General features: G+C 41.5%; 1 protein-coding gene and 1 long non-coding RNA gene across 2 annotated transcripts in view; one reads left to right on the top strand and one right to left on the bottom strand.

Annotated features, from left to right (window-relative positions):
* Positions 1 to 651: 651 nt before the first annotated feature.
* Positions 652 to 10,465, bottom strand: RMP64 (ribonuclease MRP subunit p64). The gene is made up of 9 exons (XM_081004325.1): positions 10,337 to 10,465; positions 8,251 to 8,405; positions 7,737 to 7,813; positions 7,129 to 7,260; positions 6,018 to 6,095; positions 4,363 to 4,721; positions 3,076 to 3,143; positions 2,035 to 2,291; positions 652 to 1,097 (listed from the first exon to the last, which is right to left on the bottom strand). Exons 1-9 carry the CDS (start codon positions 10,434 to 10,436, stop codon positions 686 to 688), a joined length of 1,638 nt encoding a protein of 545 aa, XP_080860451.1. The 5' UTR covers positions 10,437 to 10,465; the 3' UTR covers positions 652 to 685.
* Positions 10,466 to 10,805: 340 nt separating this feature from the next.
* LOC308476608 overlaps positions 10,806 to 18,564 on the top strand; it is a 60,390-nt gene continuing 52,631 nt past the window's right edge. The window contains exons 1-2 of the long non-coding RNA XR_013985990.1: positions 10,806 to 10,914; positions 13,734 to 13,777. This is a non-coding gene — a long non-coding RNA (uncharacterized lncRNA). The remainder of the gene's footprint in view (positions 10,915 to 13,733; positions 13,778 to 18,564) is intronic.

Here is an 18,564-nt window from a genome sequence, read left to right as displayed (position 1 = left end):
TAAGCAGGCACACCAACACCAGCATCACTTTTGCTTTTAAAAAAAGTATTAACTCTATGCACTGCAGTAGCTAAACACAACTACCTGAGCAGAAACTGAGTTGACAGCAATTTCTAGTTACCAAATAGTTTTGAGTATTGGTCTGCTTCTACCTGCTTTGAGTTTAAATAGCATGTAGTTGATGTTCTGTCTCAGCATATTCTAAGGAGTGCTAAGACTGAGAAACAGCTGATGCAAGCAAATGTTGCAGTGCAATGTTGCTCAGGTTGCATGTGCTGTGCATTTCTTATTGTGCTGGTATTCTGCTTCCCACCCATCAGCCAGCATTCTGGCTACAAAGTGAACATAGTCCTACCATTGTGGATGGGTTTGTAGGACCCTACAATTTTCCCCCTAAAGGTGTTGCATTTTCACTAGACATTCACCCTGGGGAATGAGAGTGCAGTCCATGTACAAAATGTAGCAAAGCATCTAAATGCATGCTGCTGCTTATATACAAAAGCTGAGTTTTGCTGTTAGTCTGCCACTTAACAGCAATTAAAGTGTCAACCATATGTAATGATAATGCTTGCAAAAAACTTCAAATCAGGAAGCAGTGTTTTTGATGCATTCTGTTTAGGTAACACCCATCTTCTCTTAACACAGACTCAGTGAACAGTTTAAATTAGTTTAATGGAACAGAATGCTATAGGCCTATTGCTTTAAAAATGTCATCAATATCATCTTCATTCTCTGTGGCTTCTTTCTGTTTATGGGAAGTCTTTCTTCCAAGCCCCACAAGGTCAGAAGGATGGCCATGTGATTGCTTATCAACACTGTAGGTAGTACCACCGTGGTCAGCATCCCAAACTGGAGACAAGGAGCTAGAGCACTGAGGAAGATATCTACTGCTCTTCAAATGGATAGAAGTGTCTCTTTGTATGGGAACAATGCAAGATGGTGCACTGCTTGAAACACATCTTGATTTCCTTGAGCGTTTCATCTGTCTTTGTGGATGGGAATGCGCGTTAAGTCTTTGGCTGGGTCTCACTCTGCAGCTTGAAAGCGTGAGATACTTACAGAGAGTAGCTTTAATGCAGCCAAGTTTCCGTTGCAAGCTGGAATGCAAAGATAAATTTTAGCAACTTTAACAAGTGAAATTCTTGCTGTGTCTACTCAAAAGTAATCACTCTAAAGTTTAATGCCAAGTAAGCTGACAATTAAGAGGGATTTTCTTCATTACAGCACAAGTAGATTATTTTGCATAACCAAGGATCTTTTGCACAAGCTAGTCTGCTCATCTGGAACAGCTTTGTCCATTATCAAAATCTAAAATAAATTGCAGCCTGGACTGGCACCATGGCCCCCAAAATATGTTTCTACCTGCCCCTTTAGTTTTATTTTAAATATCAGACTGAGAAAGAGTAACTACCACATTATGAATGTTATTAAGTAATAAATTTACTGTCCATAGGTTGGACAGGTAAGGCACTTACAAGTGTACAATTCTTTAAAAAGTGTAGGTTTGTGCGCCTGTGGGCAGGCGCGGTCCAATACAAAAGGAGAAAGGAAAAAAAAAAGAATGGGAAGTAAAGAGGAAAGTAAGCATGATGTTCCTTCTGTGAGTCAAAGTTTCCCCCCACCTTGGTCTCACGGCTAGTGGTGGAGACCAGGAATATACCTTCCTTCACTGCCACAATCCCAAGGTAAAGTTATATTCTTATAAAAACCCATCAGTCTTAGCTTATTTAATATACAGATCTATGAACAGAATAATAGTTCTAGGTAGGCATAGACTGCAAGTAGTTTAGGGGAAACCAACATAGCACACTTTGCATTATGCTTCTAACAGTGCCAAATCACAGATAACTGCTGTGGCAGTGATCTATCCTGCAGTTATCTGCACCTTATATAATTTCCCACATTTATGGCAGCCTTCTCATGAGCTGGGAAGGAAAGGAACAGTTGAAAGATCAGGGAAGAAAGATAGTAAGCACAGAATAGTCTTCTGCAATTGCTACCTCAGAGAAATCCAGCACTGCCATTTATACAAACCTGCAACCCTGTGTTTCCACATGCTGTAACCGCCTACTTTTCAAAAGTTTCATTCCCAAGAAAAAAGCCTGTGGCCCAAGTTTATTGCTTTTGCACCACAGAACCGTTGTTCTGAGCGTGTCAGACAGTTCTCTGAAGGTGCATGCTTCTTGAAATTTGGAGACAAAAGATTTAAGATGCTGGGACCTCAGTGATTTAGAAGAAACCAATATAGTTCTCTTTTTTGACCCAGGAAACTTCACTGTGACTTTTGTATTCTGAAATAAAATGGAAGGACATTAGTAAAGGAGAAATGTTAAATATTCTTTTAAGTCAGTGGTTATCTTTGGCCCTACATGCTGACCAGGATACCCCCCCCCCAATGTTTTGCTACTTTGAAGTTCATATGGCCTTTATAATTGTGTTTCTTGAACAGTGGCTCCTTGCAATACATAACAAAAATTGTTTCTTGGTGCATCTGCTGTTCAAAGCTGTTGTTTTAAACATATTAGGTATGGCCCTGTACAGTGTTTTCTATTTTGATGAGCAACAATTCAGCTAGGCTCTAGGCAGAGATCTTTCAAATCTAAAATATCATTAATAGTGAGGCTGTGAGAAACCTTGGAACTTCTGGTCAACTGCAAGGATATGGTCAGCTACTGAGCCATGACCCTCCCAGAGAAATTATTCAGATTCTAGCCGCTGAAGTTCTAAAGCTTTCAGTGGAATTGGCTTCCATTAAGCTTGCACAGCATCACTATGTTAGTTCCTCCCATCTGCAAAAGAGGTGGACAAATGGAATTATACATATTCATGGCAAATTCCAAAACAATTACCTTGCATACACTTTTGCACTGTACAGTATATATTTACAGCACTGTACAATCCAGATCTGCATGTTCACCATGTAAAAGCTACATTTTGACAAAGACCTATATTGAAAGGTGCACCTCTTGAAGCAAATTAATACCATGGCAGAAAGTCACAGAGTAATATTTTCTGCCCAGAAGAGGAAAAAAGGAGCACATATTCAAGACAAACACAGAATGGAAAAAAACAAACCTCCCGTGGTGCAGGGTTAGGGAACTTGCATAAGCTCTTGACATCAAACGCAAACTCCTTCCCAAGATCTGGAAGAAAGGGCACAGCTGCCATGTCATAACAGAAAAAAGAGCTTGGCTATGATCCTAAGCAGAGTTATTTGTAACAAAATTATTCTTCAATCAGTGGATCTTAATGTATATTCTAAGCATTTTACTGAAGTTAAGCCAAGGGAATATCAGAGTTCTTCCACAATGCAGTTGTCAGCTATTTCCAGAGCATCTTGGGGCATGAGGCAATTTCATCTCTCCCCATTACATACAAGCAGCACAACGGACTGGTTGCCAGTTCATTTCCAGCCCAATTCAAGGTGCTCATGTTACTGTTTAAAGCACTAAATGACTTAGGAGCTGAATACCTGAAAAATCACCTCCTTCCTTACAGACCTGCTTGGCTGCCAAGATCAGCAGAAGGTGCCCTCTTGGTTTTTCCACCACCCTGAGAAGCTCAGGGGAGAGGGCGGCCCAGGAAAGGGAATTTGCTGTGGCAGCCCTTAATTTGTGGAACTTTCTTCCCAGAGGTGTGTCTGGTGCTTTCATTATACAGCTTTAGGATTATGCTGAAGATGCACCTCTTTACCCTGCTACCTTTGACACTTGAGATGCATATTTTTAAGGACTCCCCTTATTTCTGTAATTTTAAATTGTTTTAAACAGTTTTCAATATTGTGTAATATTGTGTGTTTAAATCTTAATTAAGATGAAGGGTGGGCAATAAGTTGTAACAACAAATTAAGAAGACACCTTCCATGCAACTTGATGCAAGTTTTAGAGCACAATAAGTTGCATATCGTGCTATAATACAGACATGAGGGTGGCCAATCCCCAATGAGACAAACTTGGCTTCCCAACCTTCATCTCTTCCTCATTGCCACCTTGTTGCCCAGCAGTACCTGGCCAAGATGCCCACATAATACTCATTCCATCCTTATAGTGTAGCAACACACTCTTAGGAAATCCCTGTCTATTGTCACCAGACACCTTCACTTTACTTCTTTTGGCACCTGATTAAAAATGATTTTCTTTAGGCAATCCTATCCAGACATGTAGAAGCTATCGTGTTTTAATCTTGTTTTAGCATATTATTTTAAACATTAAAAAAAGAAAAAGTTAAATATTTGTTTTTAATTGTCTACCGATATTGTTTTTTCTCTTTTTTGTCAACCGCATGGAAGTTTTATTAGAAGCAAGCAGTGTATTAAATGTTGTGAAATAAATATAAATAAATAAGGAGACCATTGTCTCTTACCTTGGTTAGTTCTTTTTACCAGAATTGGCTTCCCAATATCAATAGTCTTCTGAGCAGAAACCTTCTTTCTGACTTTTGTAGGCACAGCTGTACTCGAAGCGTGAGACTGAGATACAGCCTTGCTTCCTGGGAAAAGTCTAGTCATCCATCCAGGTCCAGCCTTTTTCAATACAAATGTTTTGTTGGGCATTTTCATTTCAATCTCTGAATTTGTGGTCCCCAGAAATTCGTATATTTCGGAAGGAAAGGCAAATCCTTTAATGTAAGGCCTCGGATGAGTCTTTGAAACTTCCTGAAGCAATTCAAACAGCCTCATATATAGAGAAGCGAGGCTTTTTAACACACCTCTATAAATGATCCTATGGCAAAGAAGAGGAGATGAAAACACATCTTTACACAGTACCTGCTTTCCGCATCTGGAATTTATTTGTGTAAATTGCCTTCAAGGAAATAGACAGCAGCCTGAGGACTAAATGACCCCAGTTAGCTGCACCTCTGCCACCATGGAAAGACCATTAACCTGCCCCTGCTTCAATATAAATACCACTTACATTGCCTGTTAGTTCTTTATCAAACTGTACTCCCTCGTCTACCATTAGTTTTACCTCCTTCCTTAGTTTCTCTTTCAATGTGTAAACCTAAGGGCAGTGCTTCTGCTTTGTTTCAGTGTAAGTGTAGCACTTGCCACCAGCCCTGTGCCCTGCAAGGAGGAATCTACCTTAACCTAACCAAAGGCAGAGGTGGACAGACAGAGGAACCAGGGAAATGATTGCAGTCACAGCTACTTCATTGCTTGCTTTATCAATGGTTTACAAGTAAAATGCTGCTTCTCCAATTTCAACCCCACACACAACCCTAGTATTATCGGATTATCTTTGCCCTGGAAAATGTTACTTGTTTAGAAGAAAGCTGGTCAGGTCAGTTAACGGGAACACACTGTCTTGCCAAATGCAAGGTGGTTCTTTTAAAAGAGATTCAGAAGCAATACAAAACACGAGTGAGGAGGAGAAGATTTGGTTCCTAAACAGCAAACAATATATACATACCAGGCATGCACTTCTATCTGGCACTTGGAAGCCCTCAAGAAGTGGTGAAGTGACTCCCCCAGGTAACCTTAGATTGCACGGCCCTGTGGCCGATCAATCTGTGCACGAGCTTCTAAATCACTTTGCCCAAACCATCTGATTTTATAGCCAGCTCCTCCCAATGGCTCACTTTCCAATAACAATTTCCAACATTAAAGAAGGTTCCCAGCACTAACCTCCCTGACTGATTAAGGCAGCTGTGGGGGGGGGGGGCTTAACTTCCTCCCAACCGATTAGGACACCAGAGAAGGTTCTCACACCTTCAAAAACTTAACAGCTGCCAGGGAGGGGGAAGGAACAGAGGCAGGAAGGGTAACCATGTTAGAATCACTAACTCCTTGATAAACAATTGGGTCTTCCGGTTGGATTTCCCACACACATTAGCAATCATTACTGAACTGTTGTTAGTGCTACAGAAATTGCACATCTGTTCTAGGTCCTTCCATATGCAATAGGGAAGTAATGGGAAGGATGTTCACTGCTGGTGTTAGCAGGGACCATGCTCTGCTAAAGACATTGAAGTGAACAAGCAGAAGGGAAAGAATTAAAATGTTTTACAGGTATACATACCATAATCGGCTCAGCAACCCCAAAACCACAGTATTCAACAGTATGTACTCTTGCAAACACAGGTGCTTAAGGGACAAACTGATGAGCAAATTGATTAAGGTTGGATAACAACTAAGGTTGGACTGCTAACGAAAGAGGCTAGAAACCCAAATTACACACACACTTTCAATTATGCACACATATTCCTGCATGTTTCTTTCAATCAAATATACTTAGGACTGAACTTATTGAACACTTTGTGCATGAACACACAGTGGAACTCAGTGAGTAGTGAGCCTTAAGATTATTTTTTTAAACTGAGGATTATATGCTGCTTTGGAGGCATATACTCAATTAAAAAATCAATAAAATCAATCATAGAACTGTAGAATTGTAAGGGAGCATGAGGGCCATCTAGTCCAGGCATAGGCAAACTCGGCCCTCCAGATGTTTTGGGATTACAACTCCCATCAGCCCTGGCTAACAGGACCAGGGGTCAGGGATGATGGGAATTGTAGTCTCAAAACATCTGGAGGGCCAAGTTTGCCTATGCCTGATCTAGTCCAACCCTCTGCAATGCAGAAATATTTTGCCCACCGTGGGTCTCAAACCCACAACCCTGAGATTTAGAGTCTCATTCTCTACCAACATGCTGAAGATGAATCACAAACGACTGCTTCACCACAAAATACATGCATACAAAATGCAAAATACATACATACAAAATGACTTATTAATAGAAGCAAATGAAATGTCATCAAATCTGTTTTCCCTAACAAATATGTGGTATATCCTGTGACATTCTGCACCACTAAATGAAGAAGAAGAAGAAGAAGAAGAGTTTGGATTTGATATCCCGCCTTTCACTCCCCTTCAGGAGTCTCAAAGTGGCTAACCTTCTCCTTTCCCTTCCTCCCCCACAACAAACACTCTGTGAGGTGAGTGGGGCTGAGAGACTTCAAAGAAGTGTGACTGGCCCAAGGTCACCCAGCAGCTGCATGTGGAGGAGCGGAGACGCGAACCCGGTTCCCCAGATTACAAGACTACCGCTCTTAACCACTACACCACACTGGCTCTCACTGAGAATTACAAGAACCTTCAAATTAGATTCCAAACTGTTTCAGAAGGATACAGAAAAGCTGTGCAACAACATTCAAGCAGACGCAGCAACAGCTTGCAGCCACCCAAAATCTTTACTAATATCACTTCTATCACAGGTTGACTGGGAACCAAGGCCTCTTCCGGATTTTCTGTTTTCTGTTTTCTATTGAAAATAAAGAGACAAGAAGAAGATGGTGTGGTTATGTGTTGGCACCCCACAATATTTAATGCTGGTTATGTCCTAGGCCTCACAGAGGACTTGCTTTGGAACTAGGACTTACTTCTTTTGGTTAGGACTGTGCTGTTGGTTACATAGGAAAAAAATAAAAAGGACAAGGCAAGGCATGGTACCTTCTGTTGGGCTGACTTCAATTAATATAAGTTTTTGAATTACACAGATCTGTTCATTCTATATTGAAAAGTTCAGACTAGTTTCAAAGCTTCTACTGTTTTCCACTAACATAGATTGATCCAACAAGACACTCTGTTGCCCAATAAGTGTTTGAATTTCAGCTGGTTTGAATCCCATAGTTTCCAGCAGGTTTAAAATATGCCGATGTACTTTCCTGAATAGCCAAGTAAATCTAAACTACAGAATCTAAACTAGAGAAGTGAGATGTTCTGGCTTATGGCACTTACGTGGGGCCCAAAAGAATAAGGTATTGAATTGGCTTCTCCAGATTCATTCTGTTTAAACGCTTCAAGCACTGTTCTACCTGAAAGGGAAAGAGGGAAAGAAGAAATTTTGACATGATTCATGGTAGTAAGCATGTAGAATTATGCGAAGAACAATCTGTCATAGCATGTGTATTCTCCTTGAATTAAACTATGGAAAAGGCGTTTTAGGAGGTACAGTAAAGGAACTGGGAACATGGAACTGCCTGTACAGTCTCCTTGCGAATAATGGCACATTGATAAAACTTTATTGGTCCAGGAGGCATTTACAGCCCCATTTTCAATGAGTGCAGCAGCTGTTACCCCTTTTTATAGTAATTATTTGGGGACACACACACACAAAACAAAAAAATACAAAACAGCCATCAGACCACCACATACAAAATGAAAGCAGTGGATTTCTACAGATGGCTGCATTTCAAAGAATTCCTTAAGCATCCCAAGTCTAAATATATTTCCGAACAACTCTCAACCTTACCTGCTTGAGGGACCGAAATGACCTATGACGACTCATCTGATAGTGAAAATTATACATGATTGAATGCAGCAGGCTCTGTTCTGCAACCATGGCTTTGTTTTTCAGAAGGATGTCCACAGCATGACACCCCTTCAGAACAGCGGAAAGGCTTCTCACTGGAACAGGCAAACAAACATGTATATATGAAACTGTGTACTTCAAAGTCCTAAACCGTTCAGAACTCCCAAGAGCTTGCTAACTTAACTCTAGCAAGTGTATATGTATATGGAAGTCAGTAATATTTTCCCCTTTGCTGATTTGAGCATGGAAGTTAACACACCAGTTTCAAGCACTATTTTGACTCGAATCAATTTACAGAACTTAAAGTCCAGTTAGCAACTCTGTTGTACATCACTGCAAGATGCTACAAATAATAATTTAATGGTGTAAATAATAAAATTATTATTATTATTCTGCACAGACCACCATAATCCCTCATCCCAGTCTCTGAAAGTGACAGCAACACTCAAGGCCCACAAAACCAATGGGCCTCCTATCATGAGCCTTGTGAAGACAGCATAGCAGGAAGGAGTTGTTTCAACTGCTTGCACTCCAATTGCGAAACCTCACTGAAAAACTAGTGTCCAGAGGTTCTTTCTTGGGATAATGAAGGCAACCATGCAGTTTCTGGAGTTTATTCAAAAAGTAGTTCCACAGTTGTAGAAGTTATTATTGCACTGATAGCTAAGCAGCTCAGTGTGGAATACACACTTCTACCCTCACAACAACCCTGTGAAGTAGGTTAACCTAAGAGAGTGACAGGCCCAAGGTCACCCAGTGAGCTTTATACCCGAGTGGCCATTTGTACCCTGGTCTCCCAGGTCCTACAGCACTCTAACCACTACACCACACCACCGTTATCCAGATTACTTGTGCTATCAACTCACTTTGACCATTTAAGTTCCTGTATCAGTTTCTGTATCATGTTTCCTCAAATTACAGTAGAACAAAAGACAGAACTCTCCTCCCCACATATCCATGTATAACTTGTATAATAACATACCCACTTTTAACAACATACCAGACTAAAAGGAGGAGAGAGAGGCAACATTTAGCTTAATCCTATGCAAGAAGGTCCTAGTGAGTATAGCAGAATTTTCTACTGAGGAAGTGGAATAGGACTGTAAATTTACTTTCCAGTCCTGATCTATTAGGATCAACTTAGGTTGATAGCTCAGTCCATAAAGCATGAGACTCTTAGGGTCCTGAGTTCGAGCACCATGCTGGTCAAAAGATTCCTGCATTGCATGGGGTTGGACTAGATGGCCCTTGTGGTCCCTTCCAACTCTACAATTCAATTATTAATTTCTACGAGCCTATTCAACTCAACAGGAAAGCACTGACTACAGTTAAGCACAGGACCGTGTCACAAAACCGTGGCGACTTTGTTCTTTTAAAACCGGGAGAGACAAATGATATCCTGTATGCTATAGGACTTTCAAAAGGGGAAAGTGAAATTTGGAAAAGAAGTAAAAAAGATCTCATGGATACAATACTGGGGGGAATTGGAACTGGGGTTGGTGTGGCAAACTCTTGGGATATAGAGAAGAATGCCAACAAATGGTCAACATTAGGAGGATTGGAATGATTTTGAATCTATCGGTTGCATGTGCTGTCAGCAACTCTGGCAGAACATGTCTTTGAACATTTGAACGAAACCTTGTGGGCTATAACAGATTCGCAAAACCGAACTTTGGAAAAAGTATCAAATGCTGTGTCATGTTTAACAACTGCACCTTAATCTTTACTCCATGTATGCAGTTGGAGCATGCAAAGACCCTGTGACTACCAAAAACAAAACAAAACCCAAGAATGTGAACTAATGGATGTGAACTAATTTGATCTTCCTCCCACTGGAATGATTAAAACAAAAGACCCCCAAGAAGCAAAATTCAGCCAAAACTATGCTTTTTAAAAAGAGGTGAGCGAGGCACGTGTTTAACTTCCACCTATTGAAACCAAAAAGGGGCACACTTGCCTGCGAGCTAAGCTCTACTGAGAACCACATTCTCTGAGCATAAGTAGGCTCCCCCCCCCCCCCGCTCACCTGACGAGTGCTGCGCCGCTACAGCGACCGTCGCGCTGCACGCGGGCCACGGCACCTCCAGGCGATTCCATACCGCCTCGCTCGCTGCGGGCGCCGCCATCTTGTCCGAGAGGTGGGGCTGGACTAAACCAAATCCCAGGCAAGCGGGGAGGCAAAATATTTGCAAGGACGCAGCTGAGCGGGGGAGGCGCGCCAGAAAAAGCGCGCCAACCGTGAGGCTTTGCCCGCCGGTGGTTTGCGAAGGCAGGAGCCGTTTGGTGACCAGGAAGAGGACGAAGGGCGCTTGTAAGGCTGCAGCCGTCGACACGCGTCGACTGATTCACACGTTCCAAATTTGAGAAGAGCTCTGGTGCGATCAGACCGAAGAACCCCCTCATCCAGCATCCGCGACCAGCCTATGAGAGACCCGAAAGCAGGCCATCAGGTTTTAGGCATTTGGTTAAAGAGCAGGATGCTGAACCAGATGCGCCTTTAATCTGATCGAGCAGAGCTTTTCTTTTGTTCTTAAAAGTGCCTTAAGCAGCACCACCTTAGCCAGAGGCTGTATAAACCCCAAGAATTCTGGGAATTGTAGTTTGGTAAGGATTCTGGGAAATGTAGCTCCGTGAGGAAATAACGATAGTTCCCATGATTCATTGCGGGGGAGAGAAATGTGCTTTAAATGTAGGGTATGTCTCTCTCCGTTGTCGTTAGGCTTGAGTGAAAGATGCAGGCAGTTTTAAATATTTGGGGGGTTTTTTACATTCAGATCCCGCCTTTTCTCCACTGCTGGCTAGGCTTTGCCTCATGAGTGTCACATTGCCAAGGCAGATGAGAGACCCCAGAAGGTTGTTTTCCACATGCTTTTTGTTATATCTCTGATCTCCCATCACATTTGTCAAGCAAAACAATGGTGACCCAGCTGTAAAACAGAGAAGTAAAGTTCTCATAACTCATAGCAGTATAAAAGCACAGATCCCTCTATTAGCAAACAATTCACCATGTTTGTAATCTAAGAACAGGTTGCATCAAAGTAACTAAAGGCTGAGTTAGGTTGAGGCAGTTTGTTTCTCCCAAAAATATATTTGCCATATACTGAGCAGATACATCGGCTTCTGTTGTCCAAATCAAATTTGTACAAACTGATCCTGGAAAAACTTTAAGACCACAATAGTTTAAAATATATATGCAGTACCAACTAATACTGGTTAGTGCAGGCAAGTTGTGCGTGTGTGTCCACACATTGACTTCTATTACTGGTATACCATCACATCAAGATGAAAACTGATTACTTTTCATTTGTTTATAGGCAGGGAGCTCATAAAATCATTGACACACTATAAATTTCTTGGTGTCCTATAGGAGAAGCAAAGATCTTGGCCTGCTTCACTAAGATCTAATTTTAATATGATTTAGCCAACGTATTTCTATCAATATTGACAATAATACAGATAGATTCCTGTCCAGATCAATGTATTAAGGAATTGGTGCAATAACCAATAAATGACTTTGGCTTTAAATTAAAGTTTGGGTAAATATATGAGATCAGCCAGTTACTTTATCTTTAAGTGAAGGTCCATTTTCTCCAAAAGAGCCACACCTGAAGGTGTTGTATTGTGAGGGCATAAAAGAGCTCTGAGGATAGCATTTCTTCTTTAGCTATAAAGCATAAGTTGTTGGGTTGGTTTTTTTAATGGTAGTTTTGAGAAAACCACTAAATACAATGGTACATACAAAAGATTTCACTAAGGTCTTATTAGCTGAAGTTAGGAGATACTATGAGCAGCCTTTAAGTGAGGAACAAGCACAGGCTATCTGTTTCCAGTGTTGTTATAAAATGAAACAGATGAAGGCTCATGGGTTGGATTCTGCATTAAGAATGGTAATCTTAGATATTGATAATGCCTACATCCATTCTGATGGTACTGTTTCCTTCACTTTACAGCATTTGGTAAGAATTAAGATGAAAATTGTTTCAGTTACACTGTCAGGTTTACAAATGAGTTTGTATTTTCATAATGCCTATGATACTATCATTGTATAGCTTTAACCTGTTTATCTGGAAGTAAATCCTATCAACCTTAATTGGATTTCTGAATATTTAGTTGAGTTGTGTTATTCTTAAAAGAAAAACAAAAGAAAGTTTAAGGGGAAAGGTGGAATGTAAAACTGAATAATTAGAAATTGTTGCAAATTTACTCTGATTCCGTGGCTAAGGACGATAGGTACCTTTTTGTAATGAGTTAACATTGTGATAATATGGCCTATTTTAGCTTGGTTTATTCTTTTCCCTTTGCAAAACTAAAATGAGAAATGCAAACTTGCAGAAACAAAAATTCATTTGAATCCCTGCTAAAATAAAAGTTAGAGCAAAGTTAATTGCAAATTGGTTTGCAATTAGAGCTGAATGGCCTATTCAATAGGCTATGTATTTTATGTTTTATACTGTAAACCACCCTGTGATCTTCAGATGAAGGGCAGTATATAAATTTAATAACTAATAATGGTGATAGCTCCTCCAAGTACAATGCCGTAAGCTTCATTTGTATATGAACATATATCTAAGCCAGTAATTTATAATGCAACTATGGGCCAATTCATGCAAGGCTCTTTAACTCTTGTTTAATCCGTGGATATACGTAGGCTAGCTATTGGTTGAACAGAAGTCCTGAGTAAGGACAGCAGGAGGAGATAGGGTTAAAAGAACGAAGGTGGAGATCTTCACTTTGGTTTCTTCATCTTGCAGTGATATCTCTTCCAATGGCAGATCATTTAGTTTTTGGAAGTTAATCAGTATCAAACAACTGTATCAGCAGGGAATTGGACTAGATTACTTTTGAAGTCCCTTATAATTATATGGCTGTACAGCAGGCGTGTCTAACCATTGGCCCTGTGGTCTGATGCAGTCAGACCCCAATTTCGGTGATGACAAAAAAGTAGGGGAAAATTAGACACAGCACTGAGATGGGCAGAGAGGTTTAAATATCTCTGCCCAGCCCAGCACCCTAATGATATGCAAATCGCCCCTTCCCCAATTATCAGATTCCTTATCTGATGAGGTGGGAGGGAAATCCTTCTTCCTCAGTTGATCTACATTTTGTGTGCCTGCGTAAGAGCACTCTCTTGTTTTGTGTGTGAGAGAGTGCTTGTCCACCCTCTGCTGCAGCCCCCAAAAGCAGGCCCTGTTCTAAGCTTATACAACTCCAGTCCTATATTGTATACCTTGATGGGCCTAATGAACTTTCACTATTTTGATGGGCCTACTGGACTTGCACTATCTTGGGTGTCAAAGATCGAATCTTATTCAGATTTCTGTATTTTATCAAGAAACTTGGGGCTCTATCCATTAATCATACCTTGAACATGCATTAATGTTTAAAAGCACAGGGGCTGAAACTTTATTTGATCTTTCTTCCAGATAGTCATACAAAATAACAACCCAATGATAGATTGGAAGATAAGGTAAGACTGGCGCTGAATGCAGTGCTCTCTGTATAAACCTCTGTTCTGACGTAGTATGTCTACCCATGCATTAGGTATGTTACATTAAGATAAATAGCTTGAAACAGTCACAAGTAAAGTCCCATACAGATGTCTTGGAGGGGAACATCAAAGTTGGGTAGTTGCCTGGATTTGATAAAATTCACTTTGGCCTGCACTCTCCATCTTAAACCAACTCAACCCACAAGCAGTTATTTGGAAGAGATTAATTTAAATGCTGAACTTGGTTTGTTTTTTCCACTTTTGGGTTGATAATACATAAAACCATTAATTGCTCCTTACAGTAATTTGAAATCACTTTACTACTAGCAAACGCCAACTGAATGCATTTTTGAGAGGACTTTAAAAAATCACAGATTCATGTGGAAATGTGGAGAACTGAATTTAAGACTGGAACAAAGGGAAAGAAACTGAAAGAAACCAAAATTGATAGATCTACAGTCACATGTCAGCTTGCAAAATATTGAAGCATATACTCAATTCTGACCAAACTAAGCCTCCTGGTGTATATTAACTTCCAGAGTAAATATATTACTTCTGGTAAATGAGCCACCATAGCTGCTAGAGGGCCAGGAAAATTCATGTCTCAGGCTTTTTTAGACTACCGTATTTTTCGCCCTACAGGACGCACTTTTTCTCCTCCAAAAATGAAGGGGAAATGTGTGTGCGTCCTATGGTGCAAATACATGCTTTCACTGAAGCCTGAAGAACGAGAGGGGTCGTGCCCCCGACCCCTCTCGCTCTCCAGGCTTCAGGAAGCTCTGCGCAACCCTCGGGAGCCCGGTGCGAAGCCGCGCCGGGCTCCCAAAGGTTGCGCAGAGCTGCTTGCGTTCTGAAGCAGCGCGCCCGGGCTTCGCGCAGCTCTCCGCAAGCCTGGGGAGACCGGCGCGGCTCCCTAGGTTTGTGGATAGCAGGCTGTTCTGGGGGCTGGGCTCGGGGGAAGCTCGGGCTTCCCCCGCGCCAGCCCCGTGCATGGGGGGGGGAAATAATTTTTTTCTTTATCCCCCCCATAGGTGCATCCTATAGGGCGGTGCGTCCTATGGGGCGAAAAATCTACCCATGTACTATCTGAAACCGAAAGGACATGTTGGCTGCCAGATGTGAAATATATTCACATTATTTTTAGCTCTCTTAAAGTGGTAAAGGATATGATATTGATGCTTTCTCAATGAAAGGGAAGGTTACTCCTGAACCAGAGGAACCATATTATTAAGAGCTCTGCTGAACCAAACTGCTGGCCAGCATTCTGTTCCCTGCAGTGACCTAGCCAGGTACCTCCTGAGAAACCCACAACCAAGATTTGGGCCATAGCTATCTTCCTAGCCTTGCTTTTCAGCAATTCATAGGCAAACTTCTGAACGTAGCTCCGTATCACCCTCATACCTGCCATTACCAGATCTTCTCTGGATTTGACCGATTATTTCTTAAATACCTCATGTCCCCCTTAATTCTCTGGATTCCACATGGAGGCGGGGGGAATCCATTAGTTAGTTGAGTAGAATATCTTGTCGCAGCCCAGTGTTGCATATGTGGGGGGACAGAAATCTGTTGCTTTGTGGTAGAGCACATCCTCCCCAGTTCAGTTTCTAGCATTTCCAGATAGGACTGGGAGAGACGCCTGCTGGGAGAGCTGCTACCAATCAGTGTGAATAATAGTTTAATGATTGAATGGTCTGACTTTGTGTAGGCGGTTACCGATGTTCTTATCCAGGGTTGGGCTGACCAGCTGCTAGAATAAAGGGATTCTTACCCAACAGTCTAAGTAAGCCTTGCTAACACTATTGCTTAGGTGGGGGGGGGGGAGTCCAGCACAATCCATTTCTCTGATAGGAAAGGAGCCACTTCCTCAAGATTTCATAGCTTGTTTTCTAAACTGCCTTTGCCTTCCAATACTTACCGTGGCTGAGGCTGTGCCCTTTCATGCAAAGCTGCATTTATGAGCTTGCTATCTGGTAGCTGTACAGACACAATGAATTGTCCACAAGATGGCAGCAAACACTGTACTATTATGCCAGCCATTTAAGTCCTTGTGTTCTACTATACTAGACCCTCCAAGTATCCCTATTTTCCAGGGATGTCCTGGATTTACAAAAGCTGTCCCGGTTTCTGATTTGATCCTGGAATGTCCCCCTTTTCCTTATGATATCCCTATTTTCATTGGAGAAATGTTGGAGGATATGGAGTTTTCTGATTGCCGAGCCATCTGTAGGCAATCCTGTATAGGGAAGTTTTTAAATGCTTAAAGTTTTGTTATGTTTTTATATATGTTAGAAGCTTGCAGAGTGGCTGGAGCAACCCAGTAAGATGTGTGGGGTATAAACAGTAAAATTATCATTATGGAATTGGACGTCCCTATTTCCATCAGAGAAATGTTGGCGGGTATGCTACACCAGTTTAACAGGCTTTGCTCTTCCAGTGCCCTTTCCTGGGCAGCCACAGTGGAGAAGTATATGGAACTCCTACAGCAACTAAAATGGGGACAAAGTAACATGGACTGAATGAAAGGCTCTAACCAAATTATTTTAGTTCATGATGTTTTTGCTCATAGAATATACAGTATGTGTGACCCCATAAATATAGTATGTATTTTCCTTTTGTGTGCTGTTGACAGAAGTGCACCACCCACAACTTAGCCTTATGTTGTTGTTGTTTAGTTGTGTCTGACTCTTTGTGACCCCATGGACCAGAGCACGCCTGGCACTCCTGTCTTCCACTGCCTCCCGCAGTTTGGTCAAACTCATGCTGTTAGCTTCGAGAACACTATCCAGCCATCTCGTCCTTTGTCGTCCCCTTCTCCTTGTGCCCTCCATCTTTCCCAACATCAGGGTCTTTTCCAGGGAGTCATCTCTTCTCATGAGGTGGCCAAAGTATTGGAGCCTCAGCTTCACGATCTGTCCTTCCAGTGAGCACTCAGGGCTGATTTCCTTAAGAATGGATAGGTTTGATCTTCTTGCAGTCCATGGGACTCTCAAGAGTCTCCTCCAGCACCATAATTCAAAAGCATCAATTCATCTTAGCCTTATTCAGCTTATTAATTGCTAAGCCTCCATCCTCCCAGAAAGTATGACATAATTTAAGGCCGCAACATGTTCCTTTTCCTCCATTCAACCAATGCCTGATGGTAGAAAGAATGGGCAGCGTCCAACTAAATACTTATTCTAGCTCAAGGAGTGTGACAATTTTGTTCTTGTCAGCTTGAAGCTCATCCTTTTCCTACCTTTCTTTTTTGGGGGGGCGCGGATATACGAAATGCATTTTCCCAGTGACAAAAACCACGTAGTTCTAATGTTTGGGGAAATATTATTACCACAACAGAAACCCAAAGGAAGTAAGATGTTGGGATCAGCCATAGGCACCATCTATGTGGGACCGTGGGGGCCCAGGCACCCACAAGTTTTCATTGAAGGAGCCAGGCGTGTCAGCATCACACATGCATGCCAAAGTGATGTTGGTAAGCCCTGGGCACCCACTGTTGCGGGAGCAAGGCAGCATGCCTGGTATGAGCTGCAACACATGGAAAACATCTGGACATTTATTGGTCCATAAACTGATCATCTATAAAGACTTAAAATGGGGTAGTTGTCCCCTATCTGTGCTCATAGGATAACTTCACAAAAGTGATGGGAGGACTGCAGTATGAAATAATATCCTCCAAATTAGCTTCGTTAAACTGGGGGCAGTGGTGTTATGAATTAAAGCATGCAGAAGGAAGCACAAAATGGAGCATGTCAATCTTGTATGAAGTTGGGTTGTCAAGTAAATATGCAACACTCAAATATCCTTGTTAGTCACTTAGGTTTTGAGTGGGTGGGGACAATTTCCTGGTTTGGAGGCTTTTATTAGCATGGCAATATGATTATAATTTTTTATTGCTTTTTGTTTACAAACATGAAACATCAAAAAGCCATTCATTGCATAATCAAGCACACCAGTATCTAATGAAAATCAAGATCACGTTAAGCAAAATCATGGAGGAACTGCTACTAATGGCCAGGGAGAACCTGGACAAACAGGTGGTGTGTCTTCGTTTGTAATCGGAAACACCACCATAGTTGGTGCCTGCCTGATCGCAATGGATATTCACATCTCTTGATTGTTAGGCTCTGTATATTCTGTAACTGTAAGAAAATTGTTGTTGAGGATAGGCAATGTGTACTGACAGATGACAGGGGGAAAAAAGAAATTACTCTTTGTGTCTACGTAAGATCCTTTTGTTACAGAAATAGTTTCCTCCTCTTAGTGCAAAGCTGTAATTTCTATTTTCCCATTCCTCTAGAAGCACAGTGTTTTTGTTGATGGCTAATATCTCTTCTATCAGCTTCTAAGGACACATTCTGGCCTGATCTTCGTACTGCCCATAATTACTTAGCTCATAACAAGCTCCCCCAGAATGGCACTAGGCTCTTTTGTTCTTTAGAGTTTTTATGAGACAATATCTGTCAAACTAATCTATGGAGATAAATCAAACACACAGCCATGGCTGTTAAAAGCTGTGAGTGGCTTCCTCTCGTAACCACTTATTGTGCCAGTTACAAAGAAAGCATGGAAATATGGGAGTGGGGAGTAGGCAGAAAAAGTGTTTTCTAAAGGAAGTATAGGTTTCTTAGGTCCCACCACCCATAGAAAAATCTAAAGCTACCATATCAAAATATTAACACAAAATATTGTGTTGGAATGCAGATGCTTCTAACAGGAAGAATGTTAAATGCATTTAGTTATCAATCTGCTCCATATATATAGCTATTTGC

Source organism: Podarcis pityusensis, assembly GCF_964106645.2.
Source record: "Podarcis pityusensis genome assembly, chromosome: 4".
Taxonomy (NCBI): domain Eukaryota; kingdom Metazoa; phylum Chordata; class Lepidosauria; order Squamata; family Lacertidae; genus Podarcis; species Podarcis pityusensis.
The sequence above is the reverse complement of the archived record's forward strand: the minus strand, read 5'-3'. Positions and strand labels throughout refer to the sequence as shown.

Coding starts and splice junctions, on each gene's coding strand:
- RMP64 (XM_081004325.1), bottom strand. CDS start 10,436: ATGGCGGCGCCCGCAGCGAGCGAGGCGGTATGGAATCGCCTGGAGGTG. Junction 7,814..8,250: donor CATTTCGGTCCCTCAAGCAG/GTAAGGTTGAGA, acceptor TTTCCCTTTCAG/GTAGAACAGTGCTTGAAGCG. Junction 2,292..3,075: donor CTAACCCTGCACCACGGGAG/GTTTGTTTTTTT, acceptor ATTTTATTTCAG/AATACAAAAGTCACAGTGAA.